Raw genomic sequence first — 22,990 nt, 5'->3', positions numbered from 1 at the left:
ACTGAATGAATGATTCCACCATGAACAATACCTGAAACCTCCTCTCCACTTATGGAAGTAAAATATTCCTCTTTTTGCCAGTTGTTCCTTGCAGCCAAAACATTCCTAACTGATGCATCAGCCCCTGGGTTCCAGCTTTTAAAATGGCCAACTTTCTCCAGGAAACATTTCCTGGCTGCTAAAAATGAGATCAAGGGCCCCCTTCTCAGAGCAGTGGACACAGTCTCCTTGCCCGTGTGCCCCAGCTGTGAGGCAGGCAACAGGGGTCCTGCGGTGTTCACCATTTTATTTCTAAACCAGCACATTTGTTCAATGAAGAAACAGACCTGACATGATTTACATTTGTGTCCCCGCCCCAATCTCATGCCCAGTTGTAATCCCCCATGTTGGAGGAGGGACCTGATAAGAGGTGACTGGATCATAAGGGCCGCCCCCTTTGCTGTTCTTGTGATAGTGAGTTCTCCTTGTCTATCACTATCTCGTGATAGTGAGATCTGGTTGTTTAAAAGTGTGTAGCACCTCTCCCTGCGCTCTCTTCGTTCTGCTCTGGCCATGTAAGACGTGCCTCCTTCCTCTTCACCTTCTGCCACAACTCTTGTTTCCTGAGGCCTCCCCAGCCACGCTTCCTGTACAGCCTGCGAAACCGTAAGTCAATTAAACCTCTTTTCTTTATAAACTACCCAGTCTCAGGTAGTTCTTCATAGCAGTGTGAGAACTAACACCCATAGCTAATTGCTGGCACAGCCTCCTTGAGGGTAAAGGTAAGTTTGTAGATGGCTGAATTGAACAACCACCACTTAATCTCTAAGGAAAGGGTGTGTGCACCCACATCCTGGACTGAAATGGGGGTCGCTTTGCTTTGCCTGGATAGAAGAGATAATCACTGCCCCCCTTGGCAGGACAGCCTGCATTACCTCACAGCATGTATCACTTTTGCAGGGCAACTAAACATTTCCTTCCTCTGCCTTGGTCCAGTTTAGCCAGAGGCACACCTGCCCACCTACCCACCCACCTCTGTGCTCTACTTCATGTGTGGTTTGGATGTGCTCAGCTGTACTTGGAAGGACAGTAAGACACCCAAGCCTCTGTCCTCTCCCACAGAGAAATGAAAGTTGCGCTTCTCATGATACTAAAAGACATGGTGCCTTTCGTAGTCATGGTGCCTGTTTACTCATCTACAAGACATTGCAAAAAGCAAAGTCTAGTTTTGAGTCACCTAGTTTCCTTTATCTTCACATTTCAAGTGTCACCTTTCCACTTCTCACTTTAGGCCCCTCCCAAGGGCTGATTCCATCCCTGAAAGCAAGCAGGACATCTAGGCATAGACTATGAGCTGGATGCTTTCATATATTACTTCATTTAATCCTCAAAACAATCAGTATCTTCATTTTACACAGAAATAATAGTATATTGGCAATACCCAAGGAGCACTGTGGTAGCTACCTTGTATATGCCATGGCAAATCCTCCCTAAAAGCTGCCACAGTAATTTATATTCCCACTTTGTAGATGAACAAACTAAGGTTCGGCCAGGTCTGTCCAACCCCAAGGCATTTTGGGGTTGGGCCAAGCCAGATAAGGGACCCACAAGGGAGAGTACAAGGAAGAGTACATCAATGGCTTGGGTATAAAAATTTATTATACATAAAGAATATTACCACTAACAAATGCAGACAGGCTAGGACATGGTACTGGGTGGAGGACGGCTAGCTCTTTGGAAAGTGAAAGGTTTGGGTGGCGTGGACCTCATGCCACGCTGATTGGTCAGTAGACGGGGGCACATGCCAAACACCACAGGGCATCAGATGCCGCTCTGTGTGCCCACAAGTGTTCCCTGTCTCATCTGGGCCTTCGAAGGGAGCACACCCAGAAGCGAGCAACTGAAGTGAAGGGGCTTCCTAAGGTGCCCCTTCCGGGCTTGTCTCTGAAGTCACAGCAACACCATTTTAAGCAATATGTTTAATCGGATGATTTCCACAAACTATCCACGAAGTTTCTAACCATCACAATTCAGTGAAGTACAAAACACTGAGTTACAGGCTGTGGGAAGAGAAGGCAGCACCAATGGTGGCACCTTCCAATCCTGGTTGTTCTAGGGGCAGGGAGAGGGGAAGGTCTTTTTTTAAACCAAGCCCCTCATTTCAATGTACAAAAGAATTACTCTGATCAATATTAAATTGTATTGAAAACAAAATGGACTAAAAAGCAAATTCTACTCTATGTTGGGGTGGAAGTGGGAGGAAAGAATGAGTCCTTCGAAGCAGGAAGGGAGATAGCAGGGGGAAGGTTCTGTGCCTGTGACCCCGGTTGGTCACTCACGCTGCTCCATTTTTACTTTTGGTGGTCTCAGGAAGGTCCGATTTTTCTTCTCTTTCTTCCCCTTTGTATTGGCTTGGAAGTTTCGCCAGCTGTCCACACGACCATCTCGACTTTCCTAAGTACAAAAGAAGTTTGAGGTGAGGAGACCACGTAATGAGTGGAAAGGCCTAAACCTGCTCTGCCATCCATCCACCCTCCTGTAGCCCAGCTCAGTTCAGTCCAAGAGCAGAATAGAGCTGGCCAGGCGCAGTGGCTCATACCTATAATCCCAGCACTTTGGGAGGCCAAGGCAGGCAGATCACCTGAGGTCAGGAGTTCAAGACCAGCCTGGCCAACATGGTGAAACCCTGTCTCTAATAAAAATACAAAAATTAGCCGGGCATGGTGGCCGGTGCCTGTAATCCGAGCTACTCAGGAGACTGAGGCAGGAGAATCGCTTGAACCTGGGAGGCAAAGGTTGCAGTGGGCCGAGACCGTGCCACTGCACTCCAGCCTGGACAACAAGAGCAAGACTTCATATCAAAAAAAAAAGAAAGAAAAAAAGAAAAGAGTAGCATAGGCCGGGCATGGTGGCTCACACAGCAGGTGGATCACCTGAGGTTGGGAGTTCAAGACCAGCCTGACCAACATGGAGAAACCCCATCTCTACTAAAAATATAAAAAGTTAGTCAGGCACGGTGACACATGCCTGTAATCCCAGCTACTTGGGAGGCTGAGACAGAAGAATCACTTGAATCCAGGAGGCGGAGGTCGCGGTGAGCCGAGATCACACCATTGCACTTCAGCCTGAGCAACAAGAGCGAAACTCCGTCTCAAAAAAAAAAAAAGAGTACAATAGAGCTTTCTTCCCACTCCCATGGGCACAAGAAAGTGTCACAGCACCCCCTAGAAAGCAGGATGAGCTGCAGGTTGGAAGAGGAGGACAAAATGAGTAATAATCATCACAACACTGAGGCCCTATTTGTTGGGGACCTCAAGGCTAGACGTTTAGCATATGGTATTTCTTTTTTTTTTTTTTTTTTTTGTGAGATGAAGTCTTGCTCTGTCGCCCAGGCTGGAGTGCAGAGGCGCAATCTCGGCTCACTGCAACCTCCACTTCCCGGGTTCATGCCATTCTCCTGCCTCAGCCTCCCAAGTAGCTGGGACTACAGGCGCCCGCCACAAGGCCTGGCTAATTTTTTGTATTTTTAGTAGAGACAGGGTTTCACCATGTTCGCCAGAATGGTTTCGATCTCCTGACCTCGTGATCCACCCACCTCGGCCTCCCAAAGTGCTGGGATTTCAGGCGTGAGCCACCGCGCCCGGCCAGCACATGGTACTTCTCATCTTCCCCAAACCCGACTATGCTGTGTACTGCTACCAGTGCTTCACAAATAACACTGAGGCTCGAAAAGGTTAAATGATTTTCTCAAAGCCATAGAGCTAGCTAGCAGTACAGCTACTCTTTCCACTACATCTTTCTGCTGCCCCCCAAAACTTGGATGGCTGCCCCAAAGCCAGTACAATGCCTAGCCAGTTGTGTAGGGATGGCCACTAGGACCTCTACCTCATTACCATTTTTTCTCTTTCCATACATAAAGCGGAATAGAAACAAAGTCATCAACTCTGATTAGCCAGCCCCTAACCATGAGTCCTAAATCCTATAGAAGAAAAGACCAAATGTTGCCACAATCCTTCTGGCCAGCCACCTGAAGGATATAACTAGGGTGTCAAAGAAGAGTCAAGTTCAAAAGTTCTAACTCTCTCTGCAGGCAGGACACTGGGGCCACAAGAACTTCAGCGTCTACTAACAGATCTCCAAGCAGGGCAATACTCTATGTTTACCCCCTAACTAAAAGTGCAATCCATTTTCCTTGAGCCCGCTGGGCAGCTGTGCCTACTACAATCTGAAAAACCATTCAGGGTCAAACTGTTAGTGTGCTGTAAAAATAAATTAAACAATAATTTTTAAAAATAATTTTTTAGGCTGGGCGCGGTGGCTCACGCCTGTAATCCCAGCACTTTGGGAGGCCGAGGTGGGCGGATCACGAGGTCAGGAGATCGAGACCATCCTGGCTAACATGGTGAAACCCCATCTCTACTAAAAATACAAAAAAATTAGCCGGGCGTGGTGGCGGGCGCCTGTAGTCCCAGCTACTCAGGAGGTTGAGGCAGGAGAATGGCGTGAACCCGGAGGCGGAGCTTGCAGTGAGCTGAGATTGCGCCACGGTACTCCAGCCTCGGCGACAGAGCCAGACTCCGTCTCAAAATAATAATAATAATAATTTTTTAAAAAGCCATTCCGGGATCCTCATTGCCCTTGCCAAGGCTACAGAGCTTACAGGAGGCTGAGCCAGGACGAGCCTCATTCTTCACAGCTCCCACTCTTCCCCACATATCCCACTTCCCTCTGACTACCCAATTCAGTCCAGGGAGTGCCGCAGGAACCAAGCTGCCTTACTCTGGAATTAGAATCCCTGGCCACCTTAGAAATTTACCTCAAAGTTTTTCTGCCACTCTCTTTCCCGTTTGGCTTTTTCTTGAGCTTCAATCTCTTCTTCCCTTTGTCGTTTCCTAGGAGGAAAACCAGATCATATTATTTATATGATACTTATAGACTGAATTAACCATACAAGATGGCATCTCCCCACAGAAGCAAGCATATATAGCAAATCAGTTCCCCTAGAAGTCTACAAAGATGGCTGTCTGGAAAGGGCTCAAAGCATTTTCATGAATGTCTCATTCTAAAACACGCAGATCAGACTGTGGGCATGGCTGTGGGGAAAGACATAAATCTCTCTATTACACAGATAAAGTAACCAAAGCCCAGCCAAGAGCAATGTGAGGTTTTGGGCTCTTTCAGTGACAAAGCTATGTCAAGAACACAGGCCACCTTACTTCAGTAGAATGACCATTATAAACCCAAAGTTCTTAAGATCTCTGGACAAAACCCTATCCCAAAACAAAGACATTTCACACAACCTCAACTAGCAAATTTTACTTACTGGTACATACCAAACAACAATATAAAATACATAGAGAAACAAAACTCGGCCGGACATAGTGGCTCACGCCTGTAAGCCTAGCACTTTGAGAGGCTGTGGTGGGTGGATCACGTGAGGTCGGAGTTCGAGACCAGCCTGACCAACATGGTGAAACCCTGTCTCTATTAAAAATGTAAAAATTAGCCGGGCAGGAGAATTCAGGCAGGAGAATCACCTGAACCCAGGAGGTGAAGGTTGCAGTGAGCTGAGATTGCGCCACTGCACTCCAGCTTGGGCAACAAGAGCAAAACTCTAACATTTCTGATGTTCAAGAGAAATCATATTTTAGAACATTAAACATTTTGTTACCAATGACACTGTACAGTACTATACACTCACCAAAGCTGTAGCCACTAGTCCCACAAAAGGTTCTGGCCTCAGTAACAGTGGCCTTAACAGCTGCTTATTTCACTCCAGGACGTCAGAAAGAACACACACAAGGCTCTTGATTATAAATAATCTCCTTGAGAGTATGTGGTGGCTCACGCCTATAACCCTAGCACTTTAGGAGGCCAAGGCAGGTGGATCACAAGGTCAGGAGATCAAGACCATCCTGTCCAACATGGTGAAACCCCGTCTCTACTAAAATACAAAAAATTAGCCGGGCATGGTGGCGTACACCTGTAGTCCCAGCTACTTGGGAGGCTGAGGCAGGAGAACTGCTAGAACCTGGGAGGTGGAGGTTGCAGTGAGCCAAGACTGCCCCACTGCATTCCAGCCTGGCGACAGAGAAAGACTGTATCAAAAAAATAAATAAAAAATACACTCCCTAAGGACAAAGCTATTCAATAATTCCCAAAAGTCAAAGAAAAAAAACTTCTTACCCTGGTGATTCAAAAGCTTGATCGTGGCTGGGCGCGGTGGCTCAAGCCTGTAATCCCAGCACTTTGGGAGGCCGAGACGGGTGGATCACGAGGTCAGGAGATCGAGACCATCCTGGCTAACCCAGTGAAACTCTGTCTCTACTAAAAAAATACAAAAAACTAGCCAGGCGAGGTGGCGGGCACCTGTAGTCCCAGCTACTCTGGAGGCTGAGGCAGGAGAATGGCGTGAACCCGGGAGGCAGAGCTTGCAGTGAGCCGAGATCGCGCCAGTGCTCTCCAGCCTGGGTGACAGAGCAAGACACCATCTCAAAAAAAAAAAAAAAAGCTTGATTGTTTTTAGGTAACTATTGTTATAGTCTCTTTAATGATATACCCCATAATTCCTTCATTAGGAAAATCACCAAAGACCAATGTTAGTCAATCTAGGTATTTAAATATGGTTTAAATGAATATACTGATATGTACCTTTCATGCATCTCTTTGGCTTCTCTCTCTTTCCTTTTAATTTCCAGCTCAGCAAAGAGTTTCATTGTCTGTTTATATACAGCTTGTTTGAACTACAAGAAAATCAAGAACAAAAGAAAATCAGAGTAAATATTTTTACCAGCAATTTGAACCATGTACTTTCACTTGGAGCCTAAGATAAAGCAGATTAAAACCTGGCACAGGCTGGGCACAGTGGCTCACACCCGTAATTCCAACACTTTGGGAGGCCAAGGGAGGACAATCGCTTGAGGCTAAGAGCTCGACTAGCCTGGGCAACATAGTGAAACTCTATTGCTACAAAAAAAAAATTTTTTTAAACTAGTGCGCAGGCCAGGAGTGGTGGCTCACACCTGTAATCCCAGCACTCTGGGAAGCCAAGGAGGGCAGATCACCTGAGGTCTAGAGTTCAAGACCAGCCTGGACTGAACATGGTGAAACTCCGTCTCTACTAAAAATACAACAATTAGCCAGGCATGGCGGTGTGTGCCTGTAATCCCAACTACTCGGGAGACTTAGGCAGGAGAATCACTTGAACCTAGGAGGCGAAGGTTGCAACGAGCCAAGATCATGCCATTGCACTCCAGCCTGGGCAACAAGAGCGAAACTCCATCTCAAAATCAAACAAAAATTAGCAGGGCATGGTGGTGCACATCTGTAGACCCAGCGTTTCAAGAGGCTGAGGCAGGAGGATCACTTAAGCCCTCGAGTCTGAGACCACCCTGAGCAACATAGTGAGATCCCATCTCTACAAAAAATATTAAAATAAAACATTAACCAGGTATGGTTGCACACACTTGTAGTCCCCAGCTCTAGAGGCTGAGGTGGGAGGACTGCTTGAGCTCAGGAGGTCAAGGCTGCAGTGACCTATGACTATGCCACTGCACTCCAGCCTGGGCAACAGAGCAAGACTCTATGTCTTTAAAAAAAAAAAAAAAAAAAGTATATTACATGGTAGTCTTACAAAGATAGGAACAGAAGCTATTATTATTTATTATTATTGTTTTTGTCTCAATCTGTCACCCAGGCTAGAGTGCAGTGATGTGATCATAGCTCACTGCAGCCTCAAACTCCTAGGCTGAAAAGATCCTCCCACTTCAGCCCCCAAAGCACTCGGATTATAGGTATGTGCCACCAGAGGTTATTATTAGCATGTATAATATCCACTAAGGTGGGAGGATCACTTGTGCCCAAGAGGTCGAGGCTGCAGTGAGTTAAGATCACGCCACTATACTCCAGCCGGGGTGACAAAGGGAGACCCTAGCTCTAAAAAGAATTACAAAAAAAAAATGAAGGTAAATGTCACACCAAGTTAATGAAATTACAATCCCCTCCCTACCAGTTTTTAATTCTTTATTTTCAAGAGTTCTTAAGAACAGAGCTTATGTTATTCTACCTTTAAATATTTTTCTCCAGATATAATGTATTTTAAATAGACATGTAAGTACAAAAGTAATCTGTCATGCAGATTGAATAGTGCTTAAATTCTAAAATTAGACACTGAAGCAAAGAGTGATATATGGAAAGAAAGGAAAATAAAGAAGTCCCTAAATTTCTGTGACTTTTCTTTTATCCTGTTACCTACTAGACACTGCTCACTAAAAGAAATGCTTCAAACTCCAGTCCCTAATAAAGACAAACACCAAAGGTATAAAGGAGTCTGTAATGAATAGCTCAATATCTTTAAAAGCTCCAAACACTGGATAGACAGACACTGGTGATTTTTTATTTTTTATATTTCTCTGCTTTTTCCAAATTTTCTATCATTAGCATGTGTTCTTTTATAATCAGGAAAAAAAAACAACTGAAGAAAGTTGGGCCAGGTGCGGTGGCCCATGCCTGTAATCCCAGCACTTCGGGAGGCCAAGGCGGGCAGATCACTTGAGGTGAGGAGTTTGAGATCAGCCTGAGCAACATGGTGACATCCTGTCTCTACTAAAAATACAAAAATTAGCCAGGCTTGATGGTGGGCATCTGTAATCCCAGCTACTCCTGAGGCTGAGGCAGGAGAATCACTTGAACCTGGGAGGCAGAGGTTGCAGTGAGCTGAGATCGTACCACTGCTCTCTAGCCTGGGCAACAGAGTAAGACCCTGTCTCAAATACATAAATAAATGTATATTTATACATTTTAAGTTCAAATAAAATGTTTGTTGTTGTTGTTATTGTTTTGAGACGGAGTCTTGCTATGTTGCCAGGCTGGGGTGCAGTGGCACGATCTTGGCCCACTGCAACCTCTGCCTCACAGGTTCAAGCTATTCTCCTGCCTCAGCCTCCCAAGTAGCTGGGATTACAGGCATGCACCACCATGCCCAGCTAATTTCTGTATTTTTAGTAGAGACGGGGTTTCACCATGTTGGCCAGGATGGTCTCGATCTCCTGACCTCATTGCCTGCCTCAGCCTCCCAAAGTGCTGGGCTCACAGGCGTGAGCCACTGCACCCAGCGAAATAAAATGTTTTTTAAAAAAATAAAAATGAGCCGGGCGCGGTGGCTCAAGCCTGTAATCCCAGCACTTTGGGAGGCCGAGACGGGCGGATCACGAGGTCAGGAGATCGAGACCATCCTGGCGAACACTGTGAAACCCCGTCTCTACTAAAAATACAAAAAAAAAACTAGCCGGCGAGGTGGCGGGCGTCTGTAGTCCCAGCTACTCGGGAGGCTGAGGCAGGAGAATGGCGTGAACCGGGAGGCGGAGCTTGCAGTGAGCTGAGATCCGGCCACTGCACTCCAGCCCCGGCGACACAGCAAGACTCCGTCTCAAAAAAAAAATAAAATAAAAAAAAAAATAAAATAAAATAAAAATGAGGCCACGCACAGTGGCTCACGCCTGTAATACCAGCACTTTGGGAGGCCGAGGCGGGTGGATCACCCAAGGTCAGAAGTTCAAGACCAGCCTGGCCAATATGATGAAACCCCGTCTCTACTAAAAATATTAAAAAATTAGCCGGAGGCTGGGCACAGTGGCTCATGCCTGTAGCCTGTAATCCCAGCACTTTGGGAAGCCAAGGCAGGCGGATCATCTGAGGTCAGGAGTTTGAGACCAGCTTGAAAAACATGGAGAAACCCCGTCTCTACTAAAAATACAAAATTAGCCGGGCTTGGTGGTGCATGCCAGTAATCCCAGCTACTTGGGAGGCTGAGGCAAGGAGAATCGCTTGAACCCAGGAGACGGAGGTTGCAGTGAGTTGAGATCATGCCATTGCACTCCAGCCTGGGCAACAAGAGTGTAACTCCTTCTCAAAAAATTAATTAATTAATTAATTAAAATTAAAATTAAAAATATGCTGACAGCTAGGCACAGTAGATCACATTTGTAATCCCAGCACTTTGGGAGGCCAAGGCGGACAGATCACCTGAGGTCAGGAGTTTGAGACCAACATGGAGAAAGCCCATCTCTACTAAAAATACAAAATTAGTTGGGTGTGGTGGTGCATGCCTGTAATCCCAACTACTCGGGATGCTGAGGCAGAATCACTTGAACCCAGGAGGCAGAGGTTGCGGTGAGCCGAGATCATACCATTGCACTCTAGCCTGGGCAACAAGAGTAAAAGTTCATCTCAAAAAATAAAAAATAAAAAAATAAGACCAGGCGTGGTAGCTCATGCCTGTAATCCCAACACTTTGGGAGGCAGAGGCGGGCGGATAACCTGAGGTCAGGAGTTTGAGACCAGCCTGACCAATATGATGAAACCTCGTCTCTACTAAAAATACAAAAATTAGCCGGGCATGGTGGCATGCACCTACAATCCTAGGTACTTGAGAGGCTGAAACAGGAGAATTGCTTGAACCCTGGAGGCAGAGGTTGCAGTGAGCCGAGATTGCACCATTGCACTCCAGCCTGGCAACAAGAGTGAAACTCAGTCTCAAAAATAATAAATAAATAAATAAATACATGTGAAATAGCATATATTCATCATTCTTTTGGCTTCTGTCTCTGTAACTCACCAATTCGTAGACTCAGTCACACAAGATACAGTGGCGTTTCCCATATTTAACTCACCAGTTCAGGATCGTCCTCCTCTACAATTGTAGGTTTTCCTTCCTTCTTTAATTGTTTTTTTCGCTCTTTCACCTAAAAAGAATTTTTTTCATCAAAAGACGAGCACCTGTGCTTTGAGAATATCCACTGAGCTGTATACATACAATATATGTAACTTTCTGTAGGCACAGGTATACCAAAAAGTTTCCATTAAAAAAAAAAAAAAGAGCCCCTCCCCTCCCTCCTCAAAAGAACAACGGAATCAAAGAAAATTAGGAACCACAAGTCCTTTTTCTAATATCATCTAAAATCCAATCTACCAGGAAGAATGAAAGATGAAAGGGGACCAACAGGAGGTTGTCCCCAACTCATCAGATCCAAAACGTTTTTGATGAAATAAACAGACTACTAATTTACCTTTCTTGGCTTGTGGTTATGTGTTTAGAGCAAAGAAAATGTATTTGTCAAGTTTTAGAAGAAGCTACAGAATTTGTGGCATTATGTCCAAGTAGTTTTTCTGGCATTTCTATAACTACATTCTTGATCATTTTCACCGTGGAACCTCCCTAAACCACACATCATATTAACTGATATTTTTATCACTTTGGCCACTACTGAGATTTAAAAAAAAAAAAAAATTAAATATACCCATTCATACAAGAATGACACTACTCCATGAACTAACCAGTCTATTATACCAGCAAAAGCCAAGTGCCCTCTAAGCTCAGAAAGGCCCTACTGCCACCCTGTGGTCAGGAAGCCTAAGGATGACATTCTTACAGGTAAAAGACATAGGAATGGTAACTACCACAATGATTTAAGGAGCAACTGTCAGGCACTTTTCCTATTTCTACAAGGATAGGGCCTACAAGTGCCATTTCCAACACATGACCAGTAGGACATAGTTATGGGCCCTTTGTCTCCTCTTCTTATTGATTTTCCTCACCTAAACTGGATTCATTATTATGGTTATAAAGTTCAGTTTCACATTTCAAAGCTCTTCATGTGAAAAGTCATATCCAATCACAATTGAAACAGCTCTTATAAATGGCCTCAAGATTCTTGCCCCAGCAAGCAAAAAGTTAAAAGACCTTTCTTACCTCAGGAAAGCCATACTGACATTTCCCACCACATAGGAGATTTATGTAGGCCCTCAAGAGCAAACAAAAATAACACCAGCTACAACTCAGTTTCCTTCAATTGAGTTCTTCTCAACTCTGTTATTAAGATGGGCATAAACCTCCTCATATTTAAAAAAAAAGTTTACCCCATCCTCTTGCTAGCCTTAGACAAGCCTTGTTCCAAACCCTTCACCAGGGACAAGAATAAAAATCAAGAGTCAAGGGTCACAGGCTGCTCCATATTTCCACTCTAAGAATGGAGTAAGTGGCAATGTGCGATGAGAGGGAGAGAACAACCCTTTCTCCCCAACACGGGACTGGCAGAGAAACAGGTAGGAGCAGTGTCCTAGCTACTCCTCATCTGAGTTCTTCTCTTAGGGGTGAATTACAGCTTTAGGCACACACTATTCATGACCACCACAGCAAAGTGGTGGAGAGCACATAAGCATCCACAAGTTGTGCCAGTAGGCATTACTATGTTAATATGTACCCTCCTACAAGGTGCCCAAGGCTTGCTGATACTTCCTGTAAACACAGCAGCACTATAAATACTTACAGTGTGTTCCACGTATTCTTTTCCTGCCTGAATTACATCCAGGGCCCTCTTCTTTTGCTCCTGATCCAGTAGCAACTTGTAAGCTTTGTCCACAGCTAATGCAAAACATTGAAATTAACTGTTTCTGCAAACACCCTCTGAAAGTCTGAACTATACTCAGGCAGTGTAAATGGACTTGTGCTGTCTAAAGCATTGCCTACTTTAATTATTTACTGTTGTTAAACTAATTAAAAAAAAAAAAACATTCAACTATAGCAATGACTTTCCTTGAGAGCCTTGGAAAAAATTAAATATATACTCAAGGCTAAATACACCACATCTGGATTTAATTCAGTGATAAAATTCTTTATGTTCAAAGAAAAAAAATGATCCTAGGCAATAACAGTCTTTGTTGGCATATAAAAGTTTTAACAAAGCAAAGTTAAGGTCTACTTCTTAAACAAAACATTCTGCTTTGAAATGGCAACTGCTCTACTGAAAACCACAGCTTCTTGGTGACCAGAAGACAAAACTACAACAGTCTTTGCTTGATCTAGGACAAGGAATAGTTAGGCCCTGCCATTCACAATCTAATACTCAGAAGCAGGTAAATGTACAAATACCTTCAAAAGCCTTTTGTGCTCTGTCAGCATCATCTTGATTTTTGTCAGGATGCACCAAGATGGATAACTACAATAAGAGAAAAGTTGGGTTGTCAATAAGAGAAACATTTACTAACTTTCAGCCTGCCCTGTCTCATTACAATCAAAAGCTCTAAGGTCCTACTGCAAAAAGAGACTCTTAGCAAGAAGCATTTTAAAAAATTAACAAGTCTCTTTATATGCCCAGAAATATTGATCTTTAACAAAATTCAAGCACCAAAAGGTAAAGGTACAACTAGGAAACATCTTGGGTTTTTTTTTTTTTTTTTTTGAGGCAGAGTCTCGCTCTGTCACCCAAGCTGGAGTGCAGTGGCCGGATCTCAGCTCACTGCAAGCTCCGCCTCCCGGGTTCCCGCCATTCTCCTGCCTCAGCCTCCCGAGTAGCTGGGACTACAGGCGCCCGCCACCTCGCCCGGCTAGTTTTTGTATTTTTAGTAGAGACGGGGTTTCACTGTGTTAGCCAGGATGGTCTCGATCTCCTGACCTCGTGATCCGCCCGTCTCGGCCTCCCAAAGTGCTGGGATTACAGGCTTGAGCCACCGCGCCCGGCCGGAAACATCTTGGGTTTTAATCACAAAGTTGAGAACAAACGTGCCAGGCACAGAGGCTCATGCCTGTCATCCCACCACTTTGGGAGGCTGAGGTGAGAGGATTACTTAAGCCCAGGACTTCGAGACCAGTCTGAGCAACATAGCAAGACCCTACCTCTACAAAAAAAAAATTTTTTTTAATTAATCAGACGTGGTCGTGGTCGCCTGTAGTCCCAGCTATGTAGAGGCTAATGTGGGAGAATCACTTGAGCCTGGGAGGTTGAGATTGTGTCACTGCACTCCAGCCTGGGCAACAAAGTGAGACCCTGTCTCCAGGAAAAAAAACAAAAACAAATGGAAGCCTAGCACTATGAAGATGTTGTAATAATTTGGGGGAGGAGGGAGACTGAAAAGTATCAAGTTCCTATTATGTTCCTTATGCAGGTTGAGCACTCAAAATCCAAAATGCTCAAAAATCTGAAACTTTTTGAGTGCTGACATGATGCTCCAAGCAAAAGCTCATTGGAACATTTTGAATTTTCGGACTAGGGATGCTTGACCATTATGCATTCTGCAAATATTCCAAAATCCGAAAAAAATTGAAATCTGAAATACTTCTAGTCTCAAGCATTTCAGATAAAGGATACTCAACCTGTACTGACCACTAAGGTGGCTAAAGTAGGTATGAGACATCATCCCTCTCCTAAAAGAACTTCTAATCTAAAGCAGTTTCTCATTCTGGCTGTGCTCCAACCCTGTGAAGGTTCTGAAAAAAAACAGCATTCTAATTTCCACACTCAGACCTTCTGAGTCAGTCTTTGGCATCTGCACTTTGTAAACCTCTATTAGACTGGGTTTCAGATGATTGGAGGGAATTAGCCCTTATTTTGTTAGGTGGGATAAGTGGCTGTGCAAGAAAATGTCCTTTCTTTGGGAAGGGTACATGCTGAAGTATTTAGGGGTAAAGCCTCATGGTTTAGTGCAATTTACTTTACAATGATCCAGCCAAAAATATATAGTTAAATATATAGTCAATGTCAGCCAGGAGTGGTAGCTCCCACCTGTAATCCCAGCACTTTGGAAGGCCGAGACTGGCAGATCACTTGAGGTCAGGAGTTCAAGACTAGCCTGGCCAACACGGTGAAACCCTGTCTCTACTAAAAATACAAAAATTAGGCAGGCACAGTGGCACACACCTATAATACCAGCTACTCAGGAGGCTGAGGCAGGAGAATCACTTGAACTCGGGAGGTGAAGGCTGCAGTGAGCCAAGATCGCAACACTGTACTGCAACCTGGGTGACACAGCCAGACTCCGTCTCAATAAATAAGTAAATAAATACTACATATATTTTAATGAAATTAACTGTTCGATATAGATGGGGATATATGAATATTCATTGTTCTATTTTTTTTTTTTTTTTTGAGACAGAGTTTTGCTCTATCATCCAGGCTGGAGTGCAATGGTGCGAACCCAGCTCACTGCAGCCTCAGTCTCCTGGACTCAAGTGATCCTCCCACCTCAGCCTTCCGAGTAGCTAGGACTACAGGCACAGCATCATGCCCGGCTCATTTTTGGTTTTTCTTGTTGTTGTTTCCAGTTTTTTGTAGAGACGGGGTTTCACCATATTGCCCAGGCTGGTCACGAACTCCTGAGCTCAAGCAATCTGCCCGCCTCAACGTCCCAAAGTGCCAGGATTACAGGCATGAGCCACTGTGCTAGTCCATTCTTTTTTCTATATAAAATTTTTATAATAAACCAGCTAAAAAAAAAGAACTTCCATAGGTAATTCAGATACTCACAGTTAAAAACCATGACATACTGTCACTGACAGAAACCAACTGGTTGGAACGCAGGGACCTATGTTGGGGAATGACAACAATGGGAATCGAACGCTACGTTCAGCATTACTGGAACCATTATGCTGGGTTCTAATTCCAACTTCAATCACCTACTAGCTATGAAACCTCGAGCAACTCACTTAACCTATCTCTACCTCAGCTTCCTGCTCTGTAAATGAGATAATACTAGGTACCTATATCTAACTGGGCTGTTACAAGAATGAAACAAACAATGCAAGTAAAGAAATTAGCAGACTAACACATGCTGACAATAGTTAGCATATAGTGAGGATATATTACGTACCAAGACTTACTCTAAATGCCTTCTGTGTAATACATCATTTAAATCCTTACAACAAACTCATGGGATAGACACCATAATTACATTTTACAAACGGGGTAACAGACACGGAAAGGTTGAATGTAACTTGCTCAAGTTTACACTGCTTGTTAAGTGGTACAGTAAAGATTTAAACTAGTTATATAGCTCCAATATGCACACTCTTAACTATCAGTCCATATTAATGATTTATTAAGAGTTAACTCTTAATAAGTTCTTTATGTAGCTACATAAAAAGTTGTTTTGACTGTGAAGTTAAATGCTTACTAATATGGGAATGATTAGTAATGATTATATTAGATAATATGAAATTTTAGAAAAAGGAAAAAAGCTAAATATAAGTATAGAGTAGAGAGCTTAGGAAGGAAAAAAAGCTATAAAGTTATATAATGGGATATGATTACGTAGACCAAGATAAAAAACATCTTGGCTTAACTGCAGATCAGAAAATGACTATGAGTCAGCAATATGGGGAAAATTACTGTACTGAAGAAACAAGCACACCATTGGATATTAACAAGTATCTCATGCAGAAGCTGAAAATTACATTCAGCACTGGTCAGACCCTATTAAAATATGAAGTACATAAGAATATAAAGAAGCTAAGGAAAGTTTTTTTAAAAGACATGGAATATACAGAAAATCCAATTTGCAAAGACAAATTATAAGGACTATGATTATTAAACTCATAGAAAAAAAGGCAGCCAGGTGCGGTGGCTCATACCTGTAATCACGGCACTTTGAGAGGCCGAGGCCAGTGGATCGCTTGAGCCCAGAATTGAGACCAGCCTGGGCAAGAGGGCGAAACTCTGTCTCTACAAAAAATACAAAAATTAGCTGGGCATGGTGATGCACACCTGTAGTCCCAGCTAGTGGGGAGGTTGAGGAGGGAGGATTGCTTGAATTCAGGAGGCAGAGGTTGCAGTAAGCCAAGATCACACCACTGCTCTCCAGCCTAGGTGACAGAGTGAGACCATCTCAAATAATAATAATAATAATTTTAAGAAAAAAAGGCTGGGGGAGGAGTTACTCAGCTGTCAAAACTGGAAGGATTTTTTTTTAAGTTTATTTTAACACTTTGTAGTTCCAGTTATTAAATATAAGAATGGGCAAGAATCAGAAGGTATAGATCTCCTTTCCTGGAGAACTTTCAAAAAGCACTCTTTATATTATACCAGTTAACTCTTGAGTATTCATTTAAGTTGGCAAAAGATAAAATTACAGACGGGTGCAGTGACTCACACCTGTAATCCCAGCATTTTGGGGGGCTGAGGCAGGCAGATCACTTGAGGTCAGAAGTTCAAGACCAGCCTGGCCAACATGGTGAAACCCTGTCTCTAACAAAAACACAAAAATTAGCCGGGTGTGGTGGCACGCACTTGTAATCCCAGCTACTTGGGAGGCTGAGGCAGGAGAATCGCTTGAACCCAGGAGGTGGAGGTTGCAGTGACCCGAGATCATGCCACTACACTCTAGCATGGGTGACAGAGCAAGACTCAGTCTCGAAAAATAAGAATAAAAATAAAAGATAAAATTACAGACGAATGGGGTCTTAAAGATAAAAACGTGCTATGAATCATCTGACATGTTCCCTCCTAGAAGACGGGGGTTTGGTAGTTATAACTCCATGCAAGCTCTATTATTCTCCTTTATACTTATCCCTCTTAATTAAGGAGCTGCAGAGATTCTATTTGGATATAAAATTCATTCTATTCATAGGTAAGCTATGGTCATTAATTTAAGGTTTTATATATTTTTATGAGCTCTTTTTACAAAATGGTTACACAGCCTTAAAAAAAAAGTTAAATTTTGGCCCAAACATATCAAGTCAATAATAGCAAGTGGTAAAAGAATCATGTCCTTCATACATTTTCAAAAAGTTCAAACAGGGAAATAATACTGTACCTGCCGAAACCTCTTTTTTATTTCCTCATCTGTAACTTCAGGATCTATCTGAAGAACCTGGAAGTATCACAATCAAAACCACAAAAAAGGTGAAAATAAATTACATGTATATTTAAGAGGCGCTCAGTAATTATATACATTATAATCAGCATCTAGAATAGTACCTCATGTTCCAGAACACAGGCTGGCACACAGTTCTAGAAATTGCTAAAGAAATATGAATGATGAAATCAACAGAATAACAATTATATTGTCTTATGGTTCTCAATTAATATAACGCTTATTTTCTCTTCATAAGAAAAATAATAATTTATTTTACACCCAGAGACATTTCTACATGAGAAAATTTTGCATTTCTCCTCCATTCATTAAAAAAGTTTAACTCCTCCCTCCCTTTATTTTTGCAAATGTCGAGAAACCACAGTAACTCAAAAAGAAAAAAATTAGGCCAACTTTATAATTTACAAGGCCCAATGATTCTCAATCAGAGTGAATATTAGAATCACCTGTGGAACCTGTGCACAATGGCTGGCCCACTCTAGAAAGTCTGATTCCAACCCCGTAGAGCAAGGATAGGGTCAATAGCCGGAACAACTCTTTTTTTTTTTTTTTTTTGAGACACAGTCTTGCTCTTATTGCCCAGGCTGGAGTGCAATGGCGCGATCTCGGCTCACTGCAACCTCCACCTCCCGGGTTCAAGCGATTCTCCTGCCTCAGCCTCCAAGCAGCTGGGATTACAGGCATGCGCCACCACGCCTGGCTAATTTTTTGTATTTTGAGTAGAGATGGGGTTTCTCCATGTTGGTCAGGCTGGTCTCGAACTCCCAACCTCAGGTGATCTGCCCACCTCGGCCTCCCAGAGTGCTGGGATTACAAGCATAAGCCACTGCAATGACAATCATTTTTTGTTGTTGTTGTTTTTAAAACGGAGTTTCGCGCTTGTTGCCCAGGCTGGAGGGCAATGGTATGATCTTGGCTCACCGCAACCTCCTCCTCCCAGGTTCAAGCGATTCTCCTTCCTCAGCCTCCTGGGTAGCTGGGATTACAGGCATGCACCATTAAGCCCGGCTAATTATTTTGTATTTTTAGTACAGATGGGGTTTCTCCATGTTGTCAGGCTGGTCTCCAACTCCTGACTTCAGGTGATCCGCCTGCCTCGGCCTCCCAAAGTACTGGGATTACAGGCGTGAGCCACTGCACCTGGCCTTAAGCAACACTTCTTTAAACAAATAATTTTTTTTTTTTTTTTGAGACAGTGTCTCACGTCGTTGCCCAGGCTAGAGTGCAGTGGCATAATCATAGGTCACTGCAGTCTCAAGCTCTGGGGCTCAAGTGGGCCTCTGGTCTCAGCCTCTTGAGCAACTAGGACTGTAAGAGCATGGAGCACACAACTATGCCCGGTGACTTTTTAAAATTTTTTTAGAGATGGGGTCTCCCTGGTCGGGTGCAGTGGCTCACGCCTGCCACCCCAGTACTTTGGGAGGCCAAGGCAGGGAGACCGACCACTTGAGGCTAGGCGTTTGAGACAAGCCTGGCCAACATGGAGAAACCCCGTCTCTACTAAAAATACAAAATTAGCCAGGCGTGGTGGCGCATGAAAATGAAAATTTTCAAGTCAGTGAGCCCCACTCTCACACCTTCCCAAGGGAAAAAGGAATTGGGAAAGTCACTCAACAGGAAGAGCCAAGTCCCATAAGATTTACAGATGAGGGGCGGTAACTGTTCATACAAAAATATTCATAGGAAAGTCACTAGTTCTGAGGAAAAGAAATCTCTAGGGGCAAACCAAAGTCCGACAAATCCCAGAAGGCACCCAAAATAAATGAAAAAGAACAGAAATTGTCTCACCCTCACAAAGAAAGCCTCTGATAAGGTTATAGCTTACAACTAATCACGCCAAATGTAATTCATAAACCCTGACTGATTTCTTTTTTAAAAATAAATTTTGCTGTGTGTATTTGGGGATTACAACATGATGTTATGGGATATATACAGATAGTAAAATGGTTACAGTGGTTCTTGAGTTTAAAAAAAAACCTAAAATAGCTATAAAGGAGATTTTGAGGACAGCTGGGCCCATTTGCATGTGGACTGTATACTGGATAATGTTACTTAATGTTGTTTTCCTATGGCTAAAGTTTCCCAAGCTCTAACTTTATTAGAGACTTTTTTGGTGAAGATGGGATGATTCCTATTCTTTCTTTTTTTTGAGACAGAGTTTCACTCTTGTTGCCCAGGCAGGAGGGCAATGGTGTGATCTTGGCTCACTGTAACCTCCACCTCCTCGGTTCAAGTGATTCTCCTGCCTCAGCCTCCCGAGTAGCTGGATTACAGGTATACGCCACCAAGCCCGGCTAATTTTGTATTTTCAGTAGAGACGGGGTTTCTCCATGTTGTCAGGCTGGTCTCCAACTCCCGACTTCAGGTGATCCGCCCACCTCGGCCTCCCAAAGTACTGGGATTACAGGCGTGAGCCACCACACCTGGCCTTAAGCAACACTTCTTTAAACAAATAATTTTTTTTTTTTTTTGAGACAGTGTCTCACGTCGTTGCCCAGGCTAGAGTGCAGTGGCATAATCATAGGTCACTGCAGTCTCGAGCTCTGGGGCTCAAGTGGGCCTCTGGTCTCAGCCTCTTGAGCAACTAGGACTGTAAGAGCATGGAGCACACAACCATGCCCGGTGACTTTTTAAAATTTTTTTAGAGATGGGGTCTCCCTGGCCGGGTGCAGTGGCTCACACCTGTAATCCCAGTACTTTGGGAGGCCAAGGCAGGGAGACCGACCACTTGAGGCTAGGCGTTTGAGACAAGCCTGGCCAACATGGAGAAACCCCGTCTCTACTAAAAATACAAAATTAGCCAGGCGTGGTGGTGCATGAAAATGAAAATTTTCAAGTCAGTGAGCCCCACTCTCACACCTTCCCAAGGGAGAAAGGAATTGGGAAAGTCACTCAACAGGAAAAGCCAAGTCCCACAAGATTTACAGATGAGGGGCGGTAACTGTTCATACAAAAATATTCATAGGAAAGTCACTAGTTCTGAGGAAAAGGAATCTCTAGGGGCAAACCAAAGTCCAACAAATCCCAGAAGGCCCCCAAAATAAATGAAAAAGAACAGAAACTGTCCCACCCTCACAAAGAAAGCCTCTGATAAGGTTATAGCTTACAACTAATCACGCCAAATGTAATTCATAAACCCTGACTGATTTCTTTTTTAAAAATAAATTTTGCTGTATTTGGGGATTACAACATGATGTTATGGGATATATACAGATAGTAAAATGGTTACCGTGGTTCTTGAGTTTTAAAAAAAAAACCTAAAATAGCGATAAAGGAGATTTTTGGGGACAGCTGGGCCCATCTGCATGTCGACTGTATGCTGGATAAAGTTACTTAATGTTGTTTTCCTACGGCTAAAGTTTCCTAAGCTCTAATTTTATTAGAGGCTTTTTTTGTGAAGGTGGGACGATTTCTATTTTTTTTTTTTTTTTTGGAGACAGAGTCTTGTTCTGTCAAGTGCAGTGGAGCAATCTTGGCTCACTGCAACCTCCGCTCCTGGGTTCAAGCAATTCTCCTGCCTCAGCCTCCTGAGTAGCTGGGACTCCAGGCGCATGCCACCACACTCAGTTAATTTTTTGTATTTTAGTACAGATGGGGTTTTACCATGTTGGCCAGGCTGGTCTCAAACTCCTGAACTCAGGCAATCTGCCCACCTCAGCTTCCCAAAGTGCTAGGATTACAGGCGTGAGCCACTGTGCCCAGCCTTTCTATTCTTTCTTAGTGTTATTTTCCAATAGGTGATAGTGGTGTTGCGGTTACGTGGAAGTGTTCTTGTTTCAAGGAGATGCACGCTAAAGTATTCAGGCATTAAGTGTTAACATCTCGAGCTTACTTTCACCACATGATTGGGCAAAAAAGAAGACAGTATATATACCTACATACACATACAAACACACACTCCAAAAGTTATTTTTCCAAGAGTTATATCAGAACGAATATTCACTGAGTGCCTTCAAAGCCAATCCAACTCCTCTTTTGTCTTTAAGAGTTGGAGGTGTCACATGTGGCACAGTGAAGACAATGGACTTTTACCTGTGGCCGGTCCTCTTTGAAGCCAGCTTTATATATTCAGTACCAACTTTTAGAGCACAAAAAGTTTCTAAGATAGCTAGATATTGTGCTCACTACTTTTCTTAGTCTGTTTTGTGTTGCCAGAACAGAATACCACAGACTGGGCAGTTTATAAAGAAAAGAAATGTATTTCTTATACTTCTGTAGGCTGGGAAGTTCAAGGTTGAGGGGCCGTCATCGGGTAAGGGCAAGAGGGGGCTAAACTCACATATATAACAAGTCCATTATTGAGATAACTAATCCACTCCCAAGCTGAGAACATTAATCCATGTGTGAGGGCAGAGTCCCTGTGATCTAATCACCTCTTATTAGGCCCTACCCCACAAAGCTGTTGCACTGGGATTAAGTTTCTAACACATGAATTTGGGGGACACATTCTAATCACAGCTCTACTGTCCTCACAGAATTTAAGAATTACTGTTCCCACAGTACATAAGGGAGAGACAAGTAATAAGTATTTCTGACAAAAATGATAAATGCCTTATTACCAACATGGCTGCAAACACACAGGTCTGTTCAGATTCTTGGAAGGTTTTTCTGAACACCTGTTGTGTCTCAGGCTTTGAGGGTATGGAGGGAGAGACCTACAGTCTTGAACCTCAGGGAGCTAATTGATCATCACACAGAAACAAAAATGCTTAACTGTTGCATTCAGGTAAGTTCCTGAACTCAAAATATAACAGCAGTCTCCTTTAGGATCGTCTGCTTGAAAAAGGAATCCAGTATTAGGTCACACCTGAACTCTCTGACCTTTTAATGACGTGCCACTTCCAGAGTCCTGTGAGATGAGCACCTTTCCTTCCAAGGTGCTGAACAAAACAAACAGGAGAAGTCTACAGTGCTCGCCTGACAGGGCCTTACAAGTTAAATCAAAAGAAGAGGCCAGGCACGGTGGCTCATGTCTGTAATCTCAGCACTTTGGGAGGCCAAGGCTGGAAGATCACTTGAGGTCAGGAGTTTGAGACGAGCCTGGCCAATAGGGCAAAACCTCGTCTCTACTAAAAAAAAAAAAAAAAAAAAATTAGCCAGGCATGGTGGCAGGTGCCTGTAATCCCAGCTACTTGGGAGGCTGAGTCAGGAGAATCACTGGAACCAGGGAGGCAGAGGTTGCAGTGAGCTGATATCCTGCCACTGCGCTCCAGTCTGGGCAACAGAGTGAGACTCTGTCTCAAAACAAACAAACAAACCAAAGAGCCAAACACAGTGGCTCACACCTTTAATCCCAATATTTTGAAAAACTGAAGTGGGAGGATCATTTGAGCCCAGAGCCCTGGAGTTCGGGGTTGCAGTGAGCTAT

General features: G+C 43.6%; 1 protein-coding gene across 2 annotated transcripts in view; it reads right to left on the bottom strand.

Moving 5' to 3' along the window:
- Positions 1-1,620: 1,620 nt before the first annotated feature.
- LOC117093014 (dnaJ homolog subfamily C member 8) overlaps positions 1,621-22,990 on the bottom strand; it is a 30,300-nt gene continuing 8,930 nt past the window's right edge. For both annotated transcript variants that reach the window (XR_004441001.1, XM_033227528.1), the window contains 7 exons: positions 17,563-17,619; positions 12,908-12,974; positions 12,306-12,400; positions 10,650-10,721; positions 6,631-6,722; positions 4,796-4,871; positions 1,621-2,433 (listed from right to left, as the gene is read on the bottom strand). Coding sequence is in view for 1 of the 2 variants with exons in the window: in XM_033227528.1 (XP_033083419.1) it covers positions 2,311-2,433; positions 4,796-4,871; positions 6,631-6,722; positions 10,650-10,721; positions 12,306-12,400; positions 12,908-12,974; positions 17,563-17,619 (582 nt within the window). In the remaining variant the exon portion in view is untranslated. The remainder of the gene's footprint in view (positions 2,434-4,795; positions 4,872-6,630; positions 6,723-10,649; positions 10,722-12,305; positions 12,401-12,907; positions 12,975-17,562; positions 17,620-22,990) is intronic.

This window comes from Trachypithecus francoisi, unplaced genomic scaffold, assembly GCF_009764315.1.
Source record: "Trachypithecus francoisi isolate TF-2019V2 unplaced genomic scaffold, Tfra_2.0 Lachesis_group12, whole genome shotgun sequence".
NCBI classification, from domain to species: Eukaryota; Metazoa; Chordata; class Mammalia; order Primates; family Cercopithecidae; genus Trachypithecus; species Trachypithecus francoisi.
The sequence above is the reverse complement of the archived record's forward strand: the minus strand, read 5'-3'. Positions and strand labels throughout refer to the sequence as shown.